The following is a 26,297-nucleotide window of genomic DNA, read 5'->3' on the forward strand; positions in this document are numbered from 1 at the left end:
TTGAAACACCGGAAATCTGATCAAGTGGTTTTTCTTCAGGAAGCTAGTAAAAAGAAAATATTTATTGGAACCTTGGCACCCTGATTCGGTCAGACCACCCATAAATATAGTAAGTCATTGATGTCCAACAATGGAATAATGGCTTCCCAATAACGAGGCATAGTTATAGTTGAATGAGGATTATTTGAGTCGTTCTTTTTACCAACCACAGAGGAGTATCTCAATTTTCCACTGGTAAATTGTAGCCAGCTATTTTGCCAAGAGCTCTTGGGATCTTGTGTTTATGCTGCCACGCTAGTACATTTGTGAGGGGTGCCTCCAAATTTCATCACCATTGGAGCCGTTTAATTTTGTAAAAGAAAGCCCAAACCCAGGGTGATAGTAAAAAGGTATGGATGCGTGTATTTGAGAAGGCAACAACATTGAGGTTCCACACCGATAAGGGGTCCTCTGTGGATCACTCTATTTCTCACAGACACCGTCCGGCTCCCTGTGATCCAATCTGTCTTCTCTGGCATCCTACTCATCACTGTTTTCGGGTACAGGCTACTTTTGCTGCCCAAAATCTTGCCTCTCTTCCTATTGTCCCTCTAAACAGTCCATACTACTAGACACTTGTGGCAGTCATATTTTCTCCTTTACCAATTCTGCTCTGCAATTCCTCAATACTTCTTGCATTCTCTGATGCCTCTCTGATATATTGTGGGATTCATTGGCACGTCTGATGCCCTTCCTTTCGGATGACACGCGGAAAGAACTTTCCCCGTTAATACGGGATGGGTAATAAGCAACTAAATTAATCATTTAATGTGGTATGGATACCACTGACTCAGTAGGTCGGGCTATGGCTTCTTCAGTGGCACTACGTCGACATGCCTGGTTGCGCACATCAGGGTTTTTTGAGGCTGTTCAAGCCATCTTGATTGACTTGCCCTTTGATTGCGCCCGGCTATTTGGTGCCCATGCCGACTCTGCATTACGGTGGTTTGGGGACAGTCAGGCGGTGCTGCGTCTTAATTCTGTTTACTCTGTACTTCCGCCTTCCCTGCAGACTTGTTTTCCTAGCTCTACATGGACTTAGTTAGTCGGGGATGCTTTTCTTTCTTTATATTGAGCCATTGGCAGACTTCTGGCTTTCCGTTTCATTTTAACCATTCCACTTTCGGGTGGCACCCATAGAGGTATTCCTGCCTTCGGAAGATGTTATGTTTTTTCTTCCGAACTATCAAAGACAGAATGTAGTTCCCGCTTTCAATACCGGATGGTGTAGGAGTTTTCCTTATTTCCAGGCTTCATGCAAGTAATCATTATTATGGTAACGCGCTCGCTTTGTGTGGATGCACTATTGCCTTGTTTGCTTTTCCTCGTGGAATCTCTTCTGTATGCCTCATAGGCCTTCCTGGGTATAATTTTGTTGTCGTTTTGTTTTGTATAGGGGATTTTATATTGTAACACTGGAACGATTGTGCATGCTGCTTTTCACCTTGCACCTACGCAATTTTGCTGCGTATCGCTCTTCAAAGCTCCCTTCGTTCCATTGAGTTTTCCTTCCACTTTAATTATGTTGTTAATCAGTGATCAGTCATCAGTTAGATGTCATCTGTGATGTCACTGACCATGTCAGGAGTGATATAATGTGAGAGGTCATAAGCAATGCTTTGCATGGGCGTGAATTATAGTTAGCTCAATAACTATAGCTGCTGGATTTTACAGGTACTGTACGAGTGAAACCTGAGCCTAACTATATCGTCCCTGTAACCGTTGTTTTTTTTCAGTGAATTTCAAAGGCTTTTTAAATGCTATTTCCTAACTATAGCATCCCTGTACGATTTTCTTTGGTGTTTAGAAATTGAGTTTTGAGAGTGGTGAAGAAAAGGGGCTGGGCCTCCGACCAGCTCTCAGGAATCCCACTGTGTAGGACTTACAGGAGATCCAATGTAAATAATCCCTCTTTGGCAACCTGAAATAAAGTTAAATAACTGATAATTAAACAAACCCGAAAACATGGGGCACCTTCTTCAGGAAAAGAGCCACAACAAGGACTTTGTACCTGTGAAATTTCACATGTTCAACAGGAAAATTAAGAGAATTCTTATTGATGTATATGTATAATCTCAAATACTTTGATGGCTGTAGAAGAATAAGGCAAGTCTAGATTAACAAGCATTGGCAGAGGCAATAGGTCCTTGCCTTTGGGGCCTTATAAGTATTTAGTTATGCAGTACAATGTCCTTGGTGCAACAATATCAACTGTTGCACGGCTAAAGACTTATAAGGTCCCAAAGGCGAGACCTATTGGCTGTGCCAATGCTAGTTTTAGCTTCCAGGCTACAAGTCTCTACACAAAGCCCTGCAGGGCTCGGAATTATGAGTGGAATATGTCACACCCGGTAATTACCAAGTGAAATCGAAATACTACCAAACAAGGGGCACGTGTAATGGGACAAGCCTTGGCAGGCCGGCGCATCCAGACACTGGGCGAATTAATTAATTAAGCACACAAGACCGGGAGTGGTGCGCACGCGCTGTAAGGAATGCAGCTGATGCAGCTGCCATCGAAACCTGACCAAACCAGATGGCCCCAGTGCGTCGCTGCTGGCTCCCAAGAGCAAAACACTCTGGTTGTGAACATTTCAGGAAAAGCTGGGACCCAATTGCATGCTGAAGCCAGATGCAAAGGCCAATGGCGTGTGAGCACCACATGCACGAGCTTCTCCTGAAGCTGAAGTGATTCTAAGAGGTCGATTTCCTATGCAGCACATGCACACTGCCATAGGCTCGATGTAAACATGATAACCAAGAGAAGGAAACAGATGGCTCTTAAAGTGGTCTATTGGAGAAAGTCACCACTGTCAAAAGCCAAACTCCAATTGTGGGCTTTCCATTTATTTTGTATATTGTTGTCTTGTTTTCAGTTTTTTTCCCTTTCTCTGTACTCCTTTTTTTTTTTTAACTACTGGGTCTATCCCTTTATTTTATTATTTCCTTTTTTTATTTTTTAACGGGAGGGGGGGCACATGCACCTCCTCCCTGGTCATTTTCGGACCCAGGGACCATATCACCCGGGTGCTGGCCTGTAATTGGGTTTCCTTGACACCCAGGGCACCCACATTTTCACCGATGGGTACCGTGGGGGGAGTCTGAAGGGTCCCATGCCAGCTCCCCACCTCCTACAGGAGCTGGCATTACTTTGAAACCCAGTAGGCTGCTGGCATGTAGCTCCCTGGATCTCAAAGCAAAATGTCTGTTTCTCTACTCTGCATTTTCTGCTCTTGCTTACTGAAAGCAGAGCTGAGTTTGGTGGTGCTCCAGCCAATTCATAGTAAACTGCAGCGTCCTGGGAGTGGACACCCTGGCACATTGCTGGAGCGATGGCAGTCCCCAGGGCCATGTAGGGCTCCAGGAGGGGGTGCAGCATTGCCCTCTTCCTTTCTTCTTTTAGGCCCTGCCCCCAGGGATGTTACGGCCCCCCCTCCCATTTTAGAGTTTATATATAATGTGTGATATATAGATTGTTTTTTCTGCCTGCAGAATATTACATTTTTCATGAATTAAATTCCCATAACTCTACATAAAATACATTATTATGGAATTTCTTATTCACACAACTTTTTACTGCTTCTAGAGGAGGGAGATAGGTGTAGGAGGAATGATATGTTTGTTTAGGGGTCATAAGCTGGCAGGGAAAATTCTAGTAAGACATAAAGCTGGATTCTGAGAGTTTTTTTCTGCCTGACTGGAAGTTGGGAGATGTTCCTTTAGACAGAAGAAAGCTCTTCAGGTGAGGTGCAGCTTCTAAGATACGCCCCTCCTTCACCTTGCTATTGGTTTGTGTGATAATTAAGATGTTATGCCTGAAAGAATAGAGGTCTCGGGTTGGATTGTTTACTGCATATAGGTGGGTGTGGGACAATGTAGGCACCAAGATATGCATTTTGAATGTGGATGTGACAGAAATCAAGTGTTAGTTTCTTTAACAATGGGTTAGGAGTTTGTCTCAGGCTGACCACAAGTTCAACTACAACGTTTTGATTTTGCTGGAGTCTTTTGATTTGGTAGGTGCGCAGACCAGTTTACCGTCTGCTGCTGTAGTTGAGGCTATAAGTTACAAGTGCTGCAAACATCAGTTGGTCAGTTTCATTTAGAGAAGAAGTAGAGCTTATTTCTAAGACATGTTATTTGATTAAAGGAGAATACAAGCACTATGTTTACTTGGGAGTTTAGACTGATGTCAGGTTTCCCGATGACCACAAGGATTCTGACTTTAGGGTTGATAGGAACTTTTTCGCCACAGAACGTCGGTGGAGAGAGCAGATGAAGTCCTTTTTTTAGCAAACTTGATAGTCCATGACTCTGATTTCTGTCTTCGGGACATTGAGTTTGAATGTTTAGATCCGTTCATTAAATTGCTTTGAAGCAATTTTCTATATTACTGAATTGATTTTGTTCTCCTATGACTCGAAGATAGTTGCACATGTTGTCTTCATTGAAGTGAAATAGACTGTTGGCTATCAACCAGTCCATGGGTATTTTACCATTTATATTTAAGAGGAAATGGTGGGGTTACCTTTGTGAAACGCCGTAATTCATTGACTTTGACATCTAGGTTGTGCATTCTTATGAAGGACCTGGAACATTTTATTGAGTAATTAGTGATGCACGCCAATTGAGGATGGTGTTGCAAATGCTCTGATTGAAGACAACAGTAAAGTTAAGGAAGATTGACGTACTTAAAGAGTCTTTTCCGTCTGCCAAGGATATTTTCCAATACATTTAGTGTGTCTGTTTCAGTTGTGTGCTTGGAATGACCTCATGAGTGGTTGGCATCTAGCATTTTGCTTGATTTCTACATCAGTTTGTGTAGAGACAGTTTACTCCTGGATTTTGGACAAGATGCAGTCTGTGATGGGAGAGTAGTTTTGTTGTGTGGTGGGTAAAAAGTTTTCTTTTAAGGAGGGGTGTCATGATGAAGTGTTTCAGCTTGCCTGGGATTTTGACATATTGAAAACATATGCTTTTAAATGCAGTCATTAACCAAGCCAATATTCTAGGGGGTATTTATTTATGATATTCACATAAGGTGAACTAAGCCTCAAGGAATGGTGCTTTATAGTTAAATATAACAAAATGACATCAGATCAAAGAGGCAGGCAAAAATAATAGTCAGTTAGCTTGACAAGGTATATTCGGAAGAAAGTATACTTTCTTTTCAGACAATTGTAAGGTTTTAAGTTCACACTTATGTGATCCAGGATAGGATTACACCCTCGGGGTTATAGACAATCAAAAGTCTGGTTTAGTGCTTTTAGATTTCTAGTAGTAGGCGGGTTTTGCTTCTACCTCCTAGTTCGTTTGCCTCCTGTTTTTTGCACTGTGTCCTTTAGTTTATTGGTGGAGAGCTGAACGACTTATGCAGTCTAGTTCTTGCATCTGTGGTGAGCCAGTTCACTTATTTGTTAGGATGGGGGTAATGTGATGTGATTCCTTAGCACCCTTGACATGTGGCCAGCAAGAGGTGCTTTGCCTCTGCAAGAATGTACCAAATCTTGCATTGCTGTCCTGAGTTCCATGTGTGGTTTTAATTTCCTCAGCAGATGGAGTTGAATTGGTGGCCTGTATAAGTCTAGTGTTGTTGTCATATTGAGTCATTGAATGCTGATTACATTTAGGAATATAGCAAAGACGCTCAATGATGGAGAGATGCCTAGAGGTACTGGAAGGAGTCATTTGAGAAAAGAAGTAGGAATCCCATTTTATGGAATGATCTCATTTGGGTTCGGCCATGGGAGTGTTTGAGTTGTCATCCTGGGGCACTTTGAATAAGGGATGTTACATTGCAGAGTCAGTCCTCAGCTGGGGTGCTAGCTGTGACATGATTGGGGATGGTTAGTGTGAGCACTACAATGTTTTTTTTAAATTCGGGTAAGAATTGGCCTTTTGTAAGATCTGTTCACATTAGTTCATCCACTTTATTTATTCTTTGATTAATGCCACATGGCAAATAACACATTCAAAGGTTTATTGATTTTAGTTGCAGTATTGAATGTAGTATCTCATATTGCCAAACCAACATACTTATTTCCCAGTATTTGTTTTGTCATAAGAACATTCTGTGTTTTTTATTTTACAGAGTTGAACATACCAATTAGGAAATATCTGTAAATTGTAATTTTCCTTTCTGTTCAATTTTGTACAGGGATGAGAACCTCTCTGGCAGTGAGCTGACTGCTAAGTTGGAGCCAGCCTTCCTTTCAGGATTGCGCTGTGCACAGCCTCTTATTAGAGCCAAGTTTTTCGAGGTGTTTGACAACTCTATGAAGCGCCGTGTTTATGACCGTCTACTTTATATCACGTGTTCCCAAAATTGGGAAGCAATGGGGAATCACTTTTGGATCAAGCAATGCATTGAGGTAAAAATGGCACAAAATACACAATATTAGCAAAATATTTTGTTGACCATAACACCATGATCTTCAAGAGAATTATATGGGTACACCATAATGTTGACAATTCCTAATAACTGTTTGAGTCAGCTGTTTTTGTAAAATTGTATTATGGCCTTCAAAAGAGTAAAGAGTTAGTTTTGAATGCGTATGTGGAATTAAATTCTTGTTGTCGAAATCTATGTGAAACTTGGTTGATCCAGCCTTAACTCCTTCAGAGGTTAATAAGGAACCATTGAGTATTTGCAGTGATGCAAAATGCCAAACCTGCATCTCCAAGCTCTATATAAAATTTGAATTCTCGAGTTCATGGTGTAAAATATGGTCTTTGATTTTATAGATATACTGTGTTTATTCATCAATTTAGCAAAACTCATCTCTCGATCATTCCATTTTTCATGAGGGCAAGATAAGTACAGTGAGAAGCCTCTTACATCTCAAAATGTTAATAAAAGTCCTAACTTATCTGTGCTCTTAAAATAGAAAGACCGTTTGCAAGAAGGAAGTATTGGACAAACAATGAGACATTTAGCATTGCCAGATGCACAATGAAGTTCAATAAATACTGTTACATGGTGACAAGCAGGCAGTAGAAGGAGTAATGGCCACTCATTTTCCCAGAACCGAAGAGGCCAAAAAAGCATTATTTCAAGTACGGCTCTACACTGGTATCAAGACAGCAATATGGAGAAACATCCAAACTTCAAAAAGGCACTGCTGCATTCGATTCAGATTAGCATATTGTCCAATCTCTGACATGCAAACATGCAAATTTGGAAAGAAACATTACTGCAGAAGCCATAATTATGCACCTGCAAGTATTCTCCTACAATCTTTCATAGACAAAGTTTCCTCCCTTGTCCTCCATACCTTTTTAATTTCAGATCATTTACTGATTTGAAAGATAGTCTATATGGCCTCTGATGGAGGAGCCTGACTTTTTGGCTGCCGGTTAACCCTCTCAAAAGGAGTTAGATTGGCTGCATGAGTGCAAGGTGTGTCATTAATTCTGTGAATTTCCCGGCCATTTTGAAAACCTGAATCTGTGAAAGTTACCATCCTGGTAGAGACTTCTTCCCACAGATTCCTCACCTTGTGAATTCCCTCCGGCGCGAGACTAGATCTGAAGAACTTTTATAGGAATTCCCTTGCACGCTGATAGGGGTTGCAATGCCACACTGTATCAGATCTGTCCTGGATGTTATGTCGGGACCACTTTTTTTTGCACCACCTCTGCAGCTTTGTCATTTTGTGATAACCCCTGTATTCACCTACGCAAACAGCACCCACATTTCCCCAGTTGCCACTTTGTTCGAATTTCATTCTCGTTCCCTCCACACACATGAACAACCATGCCGAAATGGAAGACATGTTTTCCTCAGTGTGTTCACTTCTTCCTGTACGAGTCCGTCCTATATTTTTTTCACGTCTTGTCGGATCACGTTTCATCCAAGCACACCATTGGGTCTTATCCATCACAGTTTTCTTTCTATTAACTGAATTACACAGCGTCAATCAAATATATTTTTTTACAGCTATGTCATTTTGCGGCAACGCCTGCATTCACCTCCGCAAACAGCACCCACATTACCCTAGTTGCCACTTCATTCGAGTTTCACTCCAGTTCCCTCCACACGCACGAACATCCATTGCGAAATGGCAGACCCGTTTTCTTCAGTTTGTTCACTTCTTCCTATAAGAGTCCGTCCTTGTTTTATTATTTCACGTCTTTTCGGATCACGTTTTATCCATGCACACCCTTTGGCCCACCAGAACACGTCCTGCAAAATAGCCCAGCATTTAAATCCCTTTCACATCACCACCGGGCGATCCGCTCTGTATGGACATTTTCATGACTATTTCAACCTACTAACACCAGTAAGAAACACAGCACTGCCTGTTTTACTGCGTCCTGCCATTCACTAATCTTGTGCGTAATTCCGCCGCATATAACCACCGTTTCGGTATAGAATCACACAACTGTTTATTCCGCGACTATTGTTACTCTGTTACTTCATCATACGCGACCACACTGCGGGCCCACCAGTTTCTACACTTACTTACTTCAGCATGATTCAACCTAGTCACATGCAAGCTTTCATTTCGAACTGATCACTTTATTAATTCACCGATTACACTGCGGTTTGCTAATACATAAGTTCACGCGCGCTGACAGCCGGCTCTTTTCACCCTGGTTCCATTTACCAACCACAATGGTTAACTTACACTCACAGCCCCGAGTTTTTTGGCAATTCCTCATGTTGATTGCATGAGCACCATCAATACATGTGCACAACTAATGCAAAATCTACCACCACAGTCGCACAGTGACCCATGCTTTTTCTGCTTCATTTGTTTAGGTGTTTAATAATCCCCTGATGAAGGGTTCATATCAGCCTGAAATGTATTGGGTACAACCATTCGCTTCACCTTAAGATCTCTTTTATTGAGAATATGTGACCAGAACATCCATGAAGAAGAATTAATTGCGATTAAATAAATCTAATTCTTGAGAACAGATCAACTTGTTTTTTTATCTTTGATCAAGTTTGGATCACTCCATTTATTGGATATCACGCTGTGCAATGAGGGGACCCCGCCCCTGGGGCGGCGTTTATCATATATCACAAACCCCATTGTTCTGCTCGACTCTTTACAGAGCTTTATCAGCGTCACCCAAAGTCATCTCCAGCAGGAGCACAACCCTCAGTCTGAGACAGTGACTATTTTCACTTGATAGGCCCAGTGCAGAATATGATCGGTGTAGATCTGATAATCTGTGTGGTTATCCAGACAAATATCCGAGCCTGAGGATAACTCATATGAGGAACTGGTGGATGTGATTGCCAGTGGTCTAGACACCTCTCCAGACACTGGCCTCTCTTCCTAGTGTAGCTACAGAGTAAGTGGTTTTGTTTGCCATAGTGGTAAGGAGGCGGCTAGGGTCTTGGACCTTAAGGTGCCCCCGATGGCAGTCAAGATTAATGTTTTGTCGGACTTGGTTAAACTGACAGTTGCCTCCACAGAACCTCTTCTCACCCTTAATGAAGCCCTCATTGATGTCTTGTTCGGGCGATGGACCAATCCCTGCACAGGGACTCCTGTGCACAGAATGATTGACTAACATCTCCCCAGCCCACTCCTGGAGACTCTGCTTTCCTCACCCAGCACCCTACCTCGGAGAGTCTGGTTGTACAGGCTTCCACAGGGAGAGTCAATCCTGATGCATTCCCTTCCACACAACCGGGAATCCAAGAGGCTGGACACCTTTGGTAAGGGGACCAACATTCCCACAGAGTTTGAGATTGGTTGCACAAGTGTTGCCCATTAACTAAGGGGAGGATTGAGCGATCTTGTCTCAGAATATTTCTGAGGGGAAGGGATCCAGCAAAGTTTACTTAGACTGGACACAACTGACTTGCTCGAAAGATCGATTGCAGTCAGTGGCACTCTGTTGCCATGCCTTGTTGAGATCTACCTTTTTTTTACGGGATATCCAAGCATCCCTCATGGACCAGCCCTTTGCTGGCACACGCCTTTTTGGCGATGAGCAGATTTGGTATCTTGAGTGCTTTAAGGACAGCATGATTGCTAGGACTCTCCAGTGCCCCACACCTGAACCACTGAGCCACCACAGCCAGTAGAGACTCCCATCCTTTTCTGGCTGTGGTTCCCACAGGCCTTGTGGGACCCAAAGCTAGATATCTGCCCAGTTTGCCACCCACCTGGCAGCCACAGCCTCCAAGTACCTTTAAAATACTCTGTCATTATCACTGGCAACCGCTCTGCAGCAGTATTAAGCACCCCCTGCGCAATGACAGTCTATCACCTTGGACAAATGGGTGCCTTAGTTTGTTCAATGGGGTTACAATCTTGTATTCATAGAAAGACCCGCCGTTCATTCCACCATCCTCTGACGGCTGACTGAGGACCACATTTTTCTGCTACGTCCGGAAGTGCAGGCTCTTTTTGCCTAAGGAGCCATCGAGAGGGTATCCACATCAAAAATAGGTAATGGTTGCTATCCCTGCTACTTTTGGGCTCTGAAAAAAGACGGAGCCCTCCTCCCTTTACTATAACTGAGCCCTGTCAACTGCTTCCTAAAAAGGAGAAATTCAAAATGCTCAAGTTGGCTCACTGTTTGCCCTAGAGATTGAATTGTCGCGTTGGACTTTCAGGTTGCCTATTTTCATGTATCTGTCCTGCCAGCCCACAGATGTTTTCTGCGGTTCATGATGGGCCACAAGCACACTCAGTTTGCTGTGCTTCTCTTTGGTCTTACCAGCACCCCTTGAGTGTTCACGAAGGTGATGGCCGTGGTAGCAGCCCATCCGTGGAGGTCAGCGGTCCCAGTCCTCCCCTACGTCGATGACTGGCTGCTGAAGATGGGCTTGCCCCAAGCAGTTGTCACCTACCTGCAGACTACCTATGGTGAACCTCCTACATTCTTTGGGGTTCTCTATCAAAGGGTCTAAGTCACATTTAACTCCCTCTCAGACGACCACTTTCTTCTGAGCCATTCTGGACACTGTGCAGTTTTGGGTTTATCCTTGGGAATATTCAGGATATAGTTCTGATGTTTCAACCTCTGTCTTGGATTTCAGTGAGACTGACTCTGAGGACTTTGTGCCTTGTGCATCCTGCCGATAACACATTCCCACTGAAATGTGCAGTCTCTGCAACTGGGCCTGAAATCCCATTGGGCGCCGCATCAGCGAAATCTTTCGGACCTGGTACGGAATTCGGAGGAAACTGCAAAAAATCTGCAGTAGTGGCTCACGAACCACAATTGGGGTCAGTGGCAGATCCCCTTCCCCACCAAGAGCACTAGTGCATCACTCCTGGTTTGGGTAGGCCATCTAGGAGAGGTGGAGATCAGAGGATGCTGGTCTCCAGGGGTCAGCTTCACATCATGGAGTTTAGAGCAACTTGCTTGGCATTATCAAGGAAAGTCTAGTTCATGTTCTCACAGAGAACATCGCTGCCATGTGGTATTGCAACAAACAGGGTGGGGTTCTGTCATGGACTCTGTGCCAGGTCCTATGCCTCTGAACATGGCTGAAACATCAGGACATTTTCCTGGTCGTACAACACCTGGCAGGCTCTCTTAATGCTTGGAAAGACAAACTCACACTTTAATGTCTTACTGGTCACAACGGGTATCTCCTTCCAGAGTGGGTGTAAGGTCTCATCCGCAAATGGGTAAAACCTTGGTTAGATCTATTTACCACCGCCAAGAACAGGCAATGTGAGCACTTCTTAGTGCAGGAGTTTCCATTACGTTTCTCACTCAAACGCATATCATCTCTAGTAGAATTCAAGCCTGCTGTGCGCCTGCCCGCCAATACCACTCCTGCCCTGAGTTCTCAAGAATACTTGGCCCAAGTCATTCTTGTGACTCCGGATTGGGCACAGAAAATATGGTATCCAAAACTCCTGAACATGAGCATTGGATCTTTAATCAGGCTGCCTCTTCAGGAGGATCTCCTGTTGCAGTAACAGGGCAGGGTCCTGCACCCGAAAGTGCGCACACTCCACCATCGTCCATGGAGATTGAGTGGTGGCAACCCACAGTGCTTGACTTCCCTTCAGAAGTTTTGTGAAGTCATTCTGACAGCCAGGCATCTGTCAAGTAAGACCATATATGACTGCCATTGGGACAAGTTTGTGGCTTGATGCACCAACAAACATGTTAATTCTCTCTCTGGGTCCATGTCAGAGATATCTCTAGCCTGCAAGTTTTTGCTTTGGGCACAGTTAAAGGGTATCTTTCGCCCATATCGCATTTCTTACTGTTGCTGCATCAGCCCTCAATGTCCAAGTCTCCAATTGTGACTTGTTTCCTAAAAGTACTTCAGCAGGTTTCCTCCAAAACCCTTCTTATGCCCCAGCGGGACCTCAATTTGGTTTTAACGTTTAGTGATGTGTTCGCCGTTCGAGCTTATGCATAGTTGTTCACTGCATCTCTTGGCCATCGAAACAGTCTTATTAACAGCCATCACATCGGTCTGTAGGGTAAATGAACTTCAGGCACTTTGTGTACCCTCCATATGCCAACTTCTTCCCTGACAAGCTAGTGCTCCACACCTGTGCCTCCTTCCTGCCATCTATTTTAAACAACAAGGGGACCCCAATAAGTATCGGCGAGGGACCTCGGGGAGCTTAGTTATATGTACACAACAGTGGTCCCTTGCAGGGAGAGGATTAAAATAAGAATGAATATAGACTCAGTCAGTTCTATATTAGTGAAGACGTGCCCAGCCGGGCAGAGGTCCTCAAAATTTATATTTAAATATAGATTTACAAAACACAATAACACCTTCAACAATTCACGTGCGTGGGGCACAAGCCTGTACCAACCCACGACAATACAAAGACAAAAACATACACAAAAGGGCTTATAAGGCAAATTCAGCAGTCTCTGTAAGTTTCCAAATTGTTAGCAGAGAATTACTCATGGGTACCATTACATAATTATGTATAGAAAATTACACAGGTATATGGTACACGGTAGGTCGACGAAACACCTTCCCAAGTCGGCCAAAATATCACACTGCCAACTCTCTTCACTTCACTCCACCCTTCCAAAGAGGAAGAGAGGTTCCTTTGCCTGGACCCAGAAAGAGCTTTGTCGTTCTACATTGGTTGCACCAAAGAACATCAGGTGGACGATCAAACCTTCATTGAGTTCGTCGATGCAATGAAAGGGAATGCCGTGCAGAAGTGGACCATCTCCAGATGGTTTGTGCTCTGCAATAAAATCTGCTTAACAGCCAAAAAGCAGTCGCTTGAGGACTTGTGGGCTCATTTCACTATAGAAAATGCTTAAACAACTGCATTAGCTCACAGAGTCCTTGTCCTGGAAATCATTCGGGCTTTCTACGTGAGCTTCTCTGCACACGTTTACTAAACACTACTGCCTTGACAGTGATGTCATGCGTGAATGGTGCTTTGCCTATTCAGTCCTTTAGGACTACTGGCCTAAACCTGTTTGCAGACTCTCCACCTGGGACATATTGCATTTGTATCTATTCTAAGGTAAAGAATCTGTGGCTAGAAGTCTGTCAGTTTCTTACCTTAAGTAACGCATTATCTGCAAGAAACTCTATCTAGACACAGGTTCCTTTCTAATCCTCCTTGCTTCTGTAAAAGATTTCTTCTAGCTAGAAAGTCCCTGTATGTCCTTCATGTCGCGCACACTGGTCCAAGGGTATTCCAACATGGCTCCATGCTTCTGGCGCAGAAATGTCCTGAAAAGAAACTGATGTCCGCGCGCTGGGGTGGCACCTATATAGGCAGCACGATTGAAACGTACAATGATACTGATGCAGAGTCTATTGACGCCACCAGCAGAGGTACTGCTGAAGATTGTCCAGATCCAGTCTGATGCCTGGGAAATATTTGAAGGTAGGAATCTGTAGCTAGATGTTCTCTACCCGATAACGTGTTACTGAAGGTAAGTATGTTAATCATCTATGCCTTGATCTCTGACACAGCTCCCTTTATCAATCTCCGCTTGGCCATACAACTCAGTTTCTCCAGCAGGTTAAAGTGATTAGGAGGAAGCCTTTCTCTGAGCACACATCCTTAATGCAAATGGATAATAATAATTCTGTAAATCTGCATAGCCACTACAAGTTCTAACTCAAGCTTGGCTGTGCATAAGCAGTCTTGGCTCAAGACCATCAAACTAATGCCGAAGGCCTAGAAAAAAAGTTTCACACCTCCTCTTCAACAGAAAAAACTTGTTCAATCCCTTCTGGAACAGTACAATGTGTGCACGGTTACAACCAAGTCGGTAAATCTCATCTAGTCAGCCAGACCTGTTGTTCTCCTCTAGCCGGCAAAGGCCATATACTCTTTTAAAGCTGGGAAGTCTTTTCATGCTAAGGCCCCTGGCGTTGCCCTTTTTTCGTTGGGCAGACATGTCCAGTAAATCTTAAAGATATCCACTCTACAAGCCACCTACATTCCCAACAATCTAAAGAAGTCCCTTTCTCTCCATTGTTGGTAAGTAGGGAGACTGTGAGGTTGGTGGCTTTCCCTCAACTACCACCATTTAGCCTAGACAACCAATGGCCTCCTTAGTGATGAAAATGTGTTTATAGCTTCCACAGCCTCCATCTACCAGGTTGCCTCTGCCCCAGTTGATACCCAAGGATGATTTCTTGTATCGATAAATTGATTAAGCCCCATCCTGTTAGAATCATATGGTTATGCTTCCCTACAGAATTTCAAGAGACTGACTAGCAGCTGTGGAGTGTAATGACTGTTTCTGTTCATCAGACCCTAAGGAAGCCTACTTTAATGTACATGTTCTAAAGGAGCACAGGGAGTATCCTCCGGTTCATGTTGGAAGATCAGCAATATCAGTATAGGACACTGCTGTTTGATCTGAACGTTGCCCTTGGGCCTTTGCCAAGATCTTGGTCTTAGTGATGGCCCTTCTGTGACTGTGGAGTGTCAGCTTCTGCCCATGCATGGATGACTCACTCATTCAGGCAGCTTTAAGGAAGGGTGCTCATTTGTAACCACTCCTGCACACAGGGAATCCAGGAGTATTGATGGTTTTGGCAAGAACATGTTTTGTCTGGGACTGTGCCGGAAAAGTGCTGTTTATTTGTTGGGCTGCTACACCCATACCCCTGGGGACATGGCCTGTGAGATCTTGCCAGCGATCCCAGAAGACCTTAGGGCTTTGATAATTCATGATGGTCAGAGCTCAGCCAAATGTGTTATCCTCGCAGTTCACTAGGAACTGTTTGGGGAGAGCAGCCAGCTCTAGTGTTGCCATTTGACTATGCGTTCCACAGGAATCTCCAGCGATGTACAGACCTCCCTCATGGATCTGCTTTTTGCTGGGTACCACCTTTTTGGTGAAAAGATGGACTCTGCAATCGAGCACATTAAATATAACATAGCTACAGCACGCTCCTTCGGTATGTAGACCCCTGCCACATAGTTTCTGCTCATATTCAGAAAGATTTGAGGCTCTTCCAGAGAGTTGGCAAATAAATAAAAAAGTCTCCCCAGCCAGTGATGCATTTGACACCCATTCTTTTCGAGGACATGAGTCTGGCAGACGGCATACAGGCTAGCAGGGACATCAGTTCTCTTCTTCCCCTGCTCTACCGATCATTGAAACATTTTTGCTTGTTCTTAGTCTCTCATGCTCAGCCATTGTGGGGGTGCAATTTAAGATTTCTTCCAAGTATTGCAATCCATCATGTGTGACGGAAGGGTCTTACAGATCATTTAGTATGTCTATGCTCTGCCTTGTCTGTATGCCCTGCCCCCTGTTCAACCCACACAAGACCAATTTTCAGACCCGTCACCTGTCAATTCTTGTACAGGAGGTGTGTAGTTGCTCTCCAAGGGTGCCAATGAGAGAATTACCAATTCTAATAGAGGAGGGGGGGTGTTACTCTTGCTATATGATAGACATCTAGCCGCAGATTCCTGAAATTAGAATATCCCCAGGTGTCAGACAGGATCCGGAATTTGTTTTCAGCAGCACCTCTGCGCGCCGAGGGACGGCGCCATACGACACGCCCTGACGTCGTCCACGGACGTGACGTCAGCGAGGTCATATAAGTCCATCCCGGCGCGCTGACGTCAGTTTTCTTCGGAGAAACTTTTCTGCAGCACAACACGGAGCCACCAACTTTTGCTGCAAAAAAAATCTGGATCCAGTCCGCCTGGGGATATTCTAAGTTAAGGAATCTGCGGCTAGACAACGTTTCTACCAGATACATAGTTACCGAAGGCAAGTAACTCGTATTGAACAGAAACTGAGGCCTCAGTCCTATACTGACCTTTGCCCTCTGAATACCTTGCTGCAGAAGGACACTTTAAAAATGCTCATGCTGACCAAGATTCTGTCGACACTGGACGACCTTCTGTATTCCAAAGTAGGCCAGGAACATTTTCAGTTTTGTGTGCTCCTTTTCGGTATCCTCGGCGCCCCTCATATTCTAGAAAGTAATCACTGTGGTCGCTGCCCATCTTCAGAGGTTGCATATACTAGTAGTCCTATACCCCAATGACTGGCTATTGAAGCTGGCCTCTCCACAGTCAGTTGAGGACTACCTCGGGACGATGGTAACGTTCATTGCATACTTTTGGGCTCCGTATCAGCAACCCACCAGACTCGTTTACAGAGGTTTGCATTAATCAGAGCAATCCTTGACTCAGTGGAGTTATGGGCTTTCCCTTTGGCTTAGTGAGCGGTGGACATTGACTCTATGGTCCCGAAGTTTTGCGTTCTATCCTGGAGCCTGATGAGAGCAGCTCCGAGCCTTCGTGGTGTCTTAGCCTTCGTGGCCTGTTAGCCTCCTTTATCCTCCTTATAAGCTATGCCAGGGTGCACATGCAGGCTCTGCCGTGGACTTTTAAGCTCCAGTGAAGTTAATATCAAAGCAATCTGACTGATTCTGTCCAGTTTTCAGAGGAGACAGATTGAAATATGCAGTGATGACTGCACTCTGGTCTCCTATCGGAGCTGATGGTGGTGAAAGACTGATCCCTACAGGGCTCTGGGGATCATCTGCAGAAGTGGCGATGAAGAGAGGCTGGTGTGCATCTGATGGCTGCCTCTTTTGGAGTTGCTGACCCATTCGTCTGACACTCAAGGCCTCCTGCCTTTCATCGAGAGGAGGTTGGTGCAGGTTCCCAAGGACAACAACACCTCCATTTGGTGCTGCAACAAGCAGGATAGACTGGGGTTATTGGTCCGGTTTTGGGAAGCTCTGCCCCTCTGCAGTTGGTTGGAGTGTCAGGGTATTTTCCTGATCGCAAGCCACCTGACTGAGATAGGATGAACTAAGCAGCATCTGGCATATGAACGTGTCTGCATACCAAGGTGGCGAATGGCGCTTCTGGCAGTGGGAAAAACCCTTGCTAGATCTTTTTACCACTGTCAGAATGTACAGTTTTGAAAGTTTTGTGCATTGGAGTTACCTCAGTAACTTGTTAGAAGATGCCTTCTGGCTAGAATGGAACATGGAACTCGCATATGCCTACCCACTCCTGCTTTGTGTTCTGAAAAAGATCAGCAACGACTGGGCTGACGTCATTCTATCACTCTGGATTGGGCCAGAAGAGTGTGTCACCCCATCCTTATGGGCATGAACTTGCATTCCCCAAGCAGGCTGCTGCTTCATGAGAACCTCCTGTCTCCGCAACAGGACATCCCCTCCACCTGAATCAGCACTATCTACACCTACAAATGCAGTGCGCAGATTGAGAGGTGGCCAATGACTGTGTTTGGTGTGCCGCCTGTAGTAGTATATGTCATCCTATCCTCCAGGTTGATTTCCATGAAACCATGTATGCCGAGTGCTAGAAACAATTTGTGACCTGTTGTAGCATTTACAAGACTGGCCCCTTTCAAGCAAAGCTGTCGGATGTCATTTTCTATATATATATCTTTTGCACAGTCAAACCTTGAGTGGGCAAGATTAGAGGATGTTTTGACTTACATGTTTCTTCCTATACCGCTAGTGACATAACAGTGGGATCTTAACTAGGTATTGTTGTTTCTCATGTGTGCGCCTTTCGAGCCGACACATAGCTGGTCATTGCATCTCCCAACCTCAAAGATAGTCTTCCTTATTGAGATTTTGTCAACTTGTTGCATGAGTAAACACCTGGCACTTTCAGTGCAACCACCCTCCACCAGCTTGAGCATTCGGGCGGCATTTGGACCTAAAGTTTTGACTCCATTTCGCATTGAGTAATCCACCACTGCAAGTGTTCTTTGCTTGCTTTCCTCTCTGAAAGAGAAGAGGCTACATCGGCTGGACCCCAAATGCACTTTAAGCTTTTACATTGATTGTTTCAAGGACCATCAAGTGGATGATCAGCTTTTTTTAGGATTCTCGACAGAAAAGAAAGGGAAGATTTTGCAGAAGAGGACCTTGTTGAGGTGGAAAGTCTTTTGCGTTACGATCTGCAATGCATTGGTAAAGAAACAGCCTCTTAAAGGTCTGGGAGCCCATTATGCCAGAACTAAGGCTGCTACCACTGCACTGGTAAGCACAGTGCCTGTTCTCAACATCTGCCAGGGTGCAACGTAGGCATCTATGCATACGTTCATGTGGTGCATCTTTTCACAGACAGGTCCAGTGGGAAAAGAATTTCACCTGTTCAGTTCTGCAAGATGTTTTTGGACAGAGTCCGCTCCATGGACCTTCCCCTTGGAAGGAACTGCTTTGGTATCTGTACTGAGATAGAACATGGTTAGAAGTACCCATCGGGGAAATAAGGTACTTCACTTCGGTAACACTCTATCTGATGGATAGTCTTATCTATCTCATTTCCCTCACACCTTACAGTTCTGTCAGTGTTAAGCACGTTGTTACCAACTGTTGTTCATGCTCTGGGTCTTATCTCACAGCAAGGCAAAAGAGCAGACCTGACACCATAACGCAGGGATGGTGCTTATGCGGCTCTGATCCATCATTTCTGATGTGGAGTTCTCAAAGAACGGCACAACACTACCTATTGGCACGTATCAGCACTGCTATGAAAAGGATTTCAGGATTCAGATGGTGCCTGGGGAGTATTCTAAGGCGAGGAAAGAACAGCAGGGTAGATAGAAAATTCACTAGACAAAGCATTAGCAAAGATAACTTTTTTAGCACAGCTCCTATGGTCGGGAGCCTCCTTCCTGTCCACTCAGGGATCATCATAAGCATTGCAGTGCTAGAACGTTAGAAAGAGAAACTCCTGCAGTGTCCTAAATGTGCCTGTAAGTAGTGTATATGCAGTAACTCTAGTCCCAGGAACACATCGAGTTTCTGCTACCAAGATTGAAATAAAATAGATCACCCTTATAAATCCCCCCCCAATATGTACCCCAAAAAAACAAAAACCTCTCGCAATAAAGCATCTGGAACTCCCTGTGTTGATGTTCTGGTGACCTGGTGTCTAGTGAGAGACACAATGAGCAAAGTCAAGATTACTAGACTCTGAAGACAAGTTAAGGACCCTGGTGACAGTCCTCATAAAACTACGACCAGATAAAATAGAGACCAGTACTAGTTGAGTTGGCCTTAAGGTGCTTTTTAGTTTATGGTCCTGTGCCAGTCTTAAGTGCACCCGCTGGTGAGGTCAACTGACCCACTCTCTGGTCCAGGACACCATTGCAAACTTGAAATGACTGAAATCTGAAGGCAAGTTAAGCGTCCAGCAGGTAGTCTTGGTTTGACTAGGACTAGATAGTGCCTTCTTCTTCTGAGATATCTGCAAAACTGCTGGTCATAGTTCATTTCTTCCAGTGCTGTGAACAAAGAGAGGATCACAAGCAGCCTGGGAAATAACTTTGCAACTAGGACCTAGTATATTCAGAAACATAAGGACAACAAAGATAATTCAAATGGTGGAGTTATTAGGGTGGAACCAGGTCCCAGCGGTGATGGTTAACTGTTTCCTGTTCCTTTTTGAGATGAAAGTAAGGCATACTGGTATGCAAGGGGTTGATATTTGTTTTTGTCCTTAGCAAAGGCGTGGGTCCTTGACAGGCTGTCCTCATGTTTGGGAACCAGGGATCATATAACTCCTGGCAGTTGTGATGCAGCTCCTTGGCAGGTCGGTAGGTCATGTTTTAACCTGTTTTTTTTAAACTATAAAAAACTTGAACATGTGGCACTTTTGCTAATAATTTGCACATAAATATCTACAAAATTGAATTTGGCGGTTCTAGGGAGGTGGGAGCAGCTAAAAACATTTTGAGAAACGTTTGCTGCTTAGCGGGTGTTTTTGATCTTCCAGGACATCAAGATGCGCCATTTTAAGCAGTGCGCACTCTAGCCCCTGGACTCAGCTATTTAAGGAGTAATGCTGGGCAGTCTTGCACAGCCGGCGCGCCTAAGGCAAGCCTATCTGCACCCGTAAGCGACCAGCGCCAACCGCTCTGCTAGTTTTTGGGCAGAAGACATTCCTCACATTACTCATACAAGCTCCTATATGCACAGCCTTGCCCCTAACCAACCCTGTAAGCTACACTGTCCGCTCTCCTTCTTTAGAAATTATTTTGTCTTCACTTGCTGCACCTGGACCACGGAAGCCCGAGACACAAGTAAGTCTATTACTAACACGTCAAGAGGGGCTTTAAGAACTGATACGTTTTCGGCGATTCTTCTGAACATCCACTCACTTCAGAAACACAATGTACATGTTGCTGAGCTACTTGAGGACGGAAAGCCAGATCTTATGTTTTTACAGAAACTTGGCTCCGTGAGTTCTCAAACCAAACAAAAACTACTGCCATCCCCATGGGCTACAAAATTCTCAGGAAAGATTGTGTTAAGGGGAGAAAGGGTGGGGTAGCCATTATTTATAAGAGTAAATATGAGTGTACATCAATTCAGATAGATAATATTGAGGGGGCGGAAAGTCTAGGATTCTGTTGTGTGCCATTTTCACAGCAATCGGTGACAGGAGCCCTTACATTAAGGCCCCCCAGCGGGACCCAAGACTTTTTCCATCCTAGATACGATGTCCCCGTTAGAGTGCATGCAACAAGTGTTTAAACCCACACATGTGGCAGGCCATTCGCTGAATAAAACGTTCTCCGCTATAATAACAGTAACATCTGACTCACTTCCAATGTCATGGACGGATCACTACTTGATCACGTTCAGATGGCAGACACTCGGGAATAACCAGCCTTGTCCATGTGTTATCAAATCTACATCCAGAGTCTTTCCCAAACTCACACTGGCAGATCTACTCAGTGCTCTTGAAGCGATGCCCCAAACCAATCCCCCCAGCTTTGTCCGGAGGTCCTAAATTCGATGCAGAGTGCATTGAGGACTGGATACGCATTAATAATTTGCTCCCATCATCACCAGAATATCCCCTTGAGCCAAACAATGAAAATCTGTGGTCCGGCAAAAAAGCAATGTAAATGTTTTGACAGAAAGTGACAAAAAAATTATATGGAGTCAGATAAAGCTACCTATAGACGCGCTCTAAATGATTACTATCACCAGGTTTGAATAGTGAAAAACATTTTTTACAAGAAAGATTGATCAATCGAGAAAAAAATCCAAATACATTTTAAAAATCATTACTGAAATCAGAGGCTATAACCAATAAGCTACACGCACCAGGCGATGGTGTAATCAGCTGGCAGAGTATTTCCACAAGGAAATAGCAACAATCCAAGCTGATTCGCCTAACAGCAATTAGCTAGCTAGCTGAAAGCAGCATCGTATTGGCAGATCCACATGTAGTCGGGAATTCCCAAAGGATGCTCACGCTATCCACTTAGCTAGCCCATTTAGTTGGAGGAATGTTTGAGAGCCATTAAATAACCTAAGTCAGGTTCTCCTGCGGATCCGTGCCCTCCCAGGCTCCTGGCAGAAGTAGCTTTGGCCATCAACTCTGTAATTAATATAGTTCTAAACGAATCCATGGCAATTGACACAATGCCCACAAAATGGAATACTGCCCAAATCCTCCATCTACTAAAGAAAAACCCTGTGGCTGACCCTAAAGTTCAAACCAATTACAGGCCGATCTCACTTCTCCCAGCATTCTCTAAAATCTTAGAGAAGCATGTTAACACTAATATTTCTAGCTACCTGAAAAATCATAATCTTCTCCACCCTAGGCATTCGGGCTTTAGAGCCAACTGTTGCACGGAAACATCCTTACTAAAAATCATGGAACACTGTAAGGATATGCTAGACATTGGCCTCCCTGATGTTGCTGGACTTATATATCCTGTGCGAGACGGTGTCAAAGGCGGCGCTAAGATCTACCCACGGTCCGAGTTGTCCCGAGACGACACTGGAATAAACTAAAGCTCGAGGATTTTTACCGCCTTTTGTCTGAGGATCTGTTGGGCCCGTTAGATACTGTGGAAATGGGCTATGACCTCTTCTGTGAATGGGTCACTCGGGCCCTTGATTCCCTCATTCCGGTGACTCTGAGCAACTGCGGATCAAGGGACCCCAGTCCTTGGTATGATGGATCCCTGCGTGCTCTTAAAAGTACTTGTAGACGCGCTGACAGAGAATGGCGGAAAACATATGATACCAGTAAAAAAAGCCCTGTATCTGGCCACCATCAAATCTTACCACCGCCCTGTCTGCAGAGCTCGTGCGGCGTTCTATGCTCTTGAATTCCGCAATAACTCGAATCCATCTAAAACCATCTTTAAGGCCCTTAAAGATCTGGTGGCAAAAAAGGCCTCTGTGAATGAAACTTGTTCCATTTCACATTGTGAAACCTTGGCGGCCTTTTTTCTTGAAAAAGTCCAAGCCATCTATCGAGCCTTTCCTACTCCTATGCCGCAGGATGGAGGCTCTCTTAGCCCTCCAGTGCAGGATGTTTTGCACACTCTTTCCTGCCTTTCTCCTGAAAGCTTTAAGAAACTGGCTCAGCAAATTAAGTCTGGTTCCCCGGCAGACCCTTTAAGACCGGCTTTGTTTCGAGACCCGTCATCTTTCAGTCTGTTGCCGGTCTGCTCTTTGATTAATATCTCGCTTGCATCAGGTTTGGTTCCCGTCAAGTGGAAGCAGGCGGTGGTTATGCCCATCTTGAAGAAGTCTTCTCTGGACTCTGGTAAACCTGAGAACTACCGTCCGATATCGCTTCTTCCATGGCCGGCAAAAGTAGCGGAGGCCCACGTGAACATGGCTCTCTCAGACCATCTCTCGCGGGCCAACATCCTGGACGCCACGCAGAACGGCGTCCGAGCTGGGCACAGCACGGAGACAGCCCTCCTCTTCATGGTGGAACACCTGCGCACTGTGCTAGATTCGGGTCAAACGGCGGCGCTTGTTTTATTAGATCTTAGCGCCGCCTTTGACACCGTCTCGCACAGGATTCTTCTTCAGCGCCTGGAGGAAGCTGGCGTCGTTGGTCCTGCTCTTCAGTGGTCCTGCTCTTTTCTTGCCGATCGATCTTTTTGCGTGGCCATTCCGCCCCACCAGTCAAAATCTCATCCTCTGGATCTTGGGGTCCCTCAGGGATCTTCGCTGAGCCCCACGTTGTTCAGTCTTTACGTGAGGCCGCTGGCTGATGTCGTCAAGCAGTGGGGTATGACCATGGTGTCATACGCTGACGACACCCAGCTGGCGGTCACGCTCAGCGGGGACTCTCGTTCGGATGCCCCAAGATTCCAGAATGGACTTTGGGCGGTTGCCAGCTGGATGAACTCCAACTGTCTCCAGTTGAACGCAAAAAAAACAGAGATCATGATTATCGGCAAGCAAGCGGAACTCTGGGGCGATATGTGGTGGCCTCCAGAGCTTGGTCCCACCCCTATTCCGGTTTCGGAGATAAAAAACCTCGGGTGTGGTTAGATCCTGCCCTTAGCTTTGTCTGCCACACTAAGAGAACCGCTGCATGCTGTTTCGGCATCCTGCGTGGCTTAAGACCAGTGCTAAAATTCTTCGACGCTTCGACCAGGCAGCTGGTGGTGCAGGCGACGGTGATTTCTCGGCTTGATTATGCCAGCTCCCTCTTGGTAGGGATAAACCAGGCTGAAATCACTCGTCTACAACGTGTGCAAAACGCTGCAGCTAGAGCAGTGGTGGGTCTGCCCAGGTTCTGTTCCGCTGCCAACACTCTGCGCTCCCTTCATTGGCTGCCGGTTAAGCAGAGAATTCAATTTAAAGTGCTCTGTCTTTCTCATAAAATCTTTAAGGGATCCCCTGCCCAGATTCGCCTGAATCTCCTGTCTCCCTATGTTCCTGCCCGCTCTTTACGTTCGTCGGACCTTGAACTGGCAGTAGTCCCCCGGTTCAAGCGTAGTCGGGCCGGTGGCCGCTCATTTCGAGTGCGTGCTGCGGCCTTGTGGAACTCCCTTCCTTTGAAGATCCGTGCCCTTGATGACCTTTTCTCATTTCGCAGGGCCATCAAGACCTTATTTTCTTTATTGTTTCACTTTTAGTCTACTGCCTCTTTTAGCTGTGTTATGTTGCTACCTTGTCATGCACCAGGATGCTCCTTTGCTGGAGCAGCTGTGCGCGTAATAAATTTCCATAACATAACATAACTTATCAGCGGCCTTCGATACCGTACCTCATAGAAGATTGTTGGCCTGCCAGCAGGATTTAGGGCTGGATGGACCAGCCTTCAAGTAGCTTAACTCATTCCTAAACAACAGAAGTTTGACCCCTTCATTTGTGCCCCCTATTAGAAAACTATCATTAGGAGTGCCTCCGTGATCGGCACTTTATTTAATACATACCTTACTCCCCTAGCCGATCTGGCAGAAGCTCTAGAGGTGAAAGTAATATCAAACGCAGGTGACACTCAGTTGCTTTTAACCTGTCAAAAGGTGAAGGAATATGATAGGCCATTAAACACTCTTTCTCCAATGTGTTCAACTGGCTATCAGTTCACCAACTTTGGTGTAACCCTGATAAAACCGAGATACTGCTCTTTGGGGATATTTCCCCCGGACATTGGAGAATGTGGTGGCCTCGTGACACTCCGCCCCGGGAGCTCAGCAAACGGTAGTAAAAAACCTAGGAATTAAAATTGACAGCGACCCTTCCTTTCAACCTCACATCCAATCTTCGGTGGGCTCCTGTTTAGGGATCCTACTTTCCTTAAATAAATGTTTCCCTTTTCTGGCACTAGAGACCAGGAAAACAGTGGTTCAAGCCATGATCACCTCAAGGATTGATTATGGAAGTGTTCTCTATCTGGGTCTTCCTGAGTATCTGCTCAGTGTCCTACAGGTAGTACAGAATGCAGCAGCCAGACTCATTCTCAATCTGGCTCCAAGAATGTGCATGACGCCTCAGTTGAAGGCACTACACTGGTTGTCTGTCAAAAAGCGGATTATTTTCAAGACTTCGGTCCTGACACGCAAAGCTCTCAAAGGGAGTGGGACAGTTTACCTGAGGGGGAGTATATGTGTGTATGCACCCCTCAGAGAACTGCACTCCTCACACTGCGGTCTAACCAGGATTTAAAAATCTGCAGGGCAAGAACAGGCGGAAGATCTTTCTCCTTCCTTGGACCAAGGACCTGGAAAAAACTCCCCAAGGAGCTCAAGACCATTCCAGAACTCCCTGTCTTTAAGGAAAAAACTAAAAACATGGCTGTTTCAGCAAAAGGAATAATACGATCACTTTTCGCAGAGAGCGCGCTTTCCTTGTACACGTTCAGCACTGAGACACTCTGTGGGAGTATTTGTGCACTATGCAAATGCCATTTTACTTACTATGTATTCATATAATCTGATGTAAATGCACAATGGTTGAATTCCTTACTCTGTTCACCATTCTTGTGACGCTGGTAACATTGTTTTACGCCATTCTATTAATCATTGCAGCTCACATATTACATACAAGAGTATAATTGCTTCAATGAATGTTTTAAATGGCAATTTGTGTAGTTCTTGTGTCTCCGTTTGGGCACGCTTGAGCTACTAAAGAAAGGGTAGGATCTTTTTCACAATTTCCCTGGGGAATAAGGGTTGTCATGTTCTAAGTTTACAGTCACCAACTGGTGCCCTCTCAATTTAAGGGCCCAGAAAGCACACTGTGAGCTAGCCAGGAATTAAGTCTGCATATTCTGCCCGTATGAGTGGATTCAGTCCTGCATCGTTTTGTAGCTTATGTTGCCAGTCTTACTGAGAAAGTAGGAATCATACTGGTGCGGTTGTCTTTTGGTCCACCTAGGTTTTGTTTGCCATACAGCCTCTGATGTCTAATTCTTCAACACCATTGATCATGCATGCTCATTTTCAGGATCAAGATCAAACAAATAAATAGCTGAGGAGCACTTCGACCCCTCTGGAAGTTAAGGGGTTTAGGGCAGAGGTCAGGGCCAGCCACAGCTACAACCCTAGAGAAGCTTTGTGTGCATTTTAATGGCCAAATG

The 26,297-nt window shown here is 45.0% G+C and overlaps 1 protein-coding gene across 2 annotated transcripts in view; it reads left to right on the plus strand.

The window, feature by feature from the left end:
• TRRAP (transformation/transcription domain associated protein) overlaps positions 1-26,297 on the plus strand; it is a 737,638-nt gene that overhangs the window by 513,155 nt on the left and 198,186 nt on the right. For both annotated transcript variants that reach the window (XM_086940544.1, XM_086940545.1), the window contains one exon: positions 6,197-6,410. In XM_086940544.1, coding sequence (XP_086796670.1) covers positions 6,197-6,410 — 214 coding nt within the window. The remainder of the gene's footprint in view (positions 1-6,196; positions 6,411-26,297) is intronic.

This window comes from Lissotriton vulgaris, chromosome 10 (assembly GCF_964263255.1).
Source record: "Lissotriton vulgaris chromosome 10, aLisVul1.2, whole genome shotgun sequence".
NCBI classification, from domain to species: domain Eukaryota; kingdom Metazoa; phylum Chordata; class Amphibia; order Caudata; family Salamandridae; genus Lissotriton; species Lissotriton vulgaris.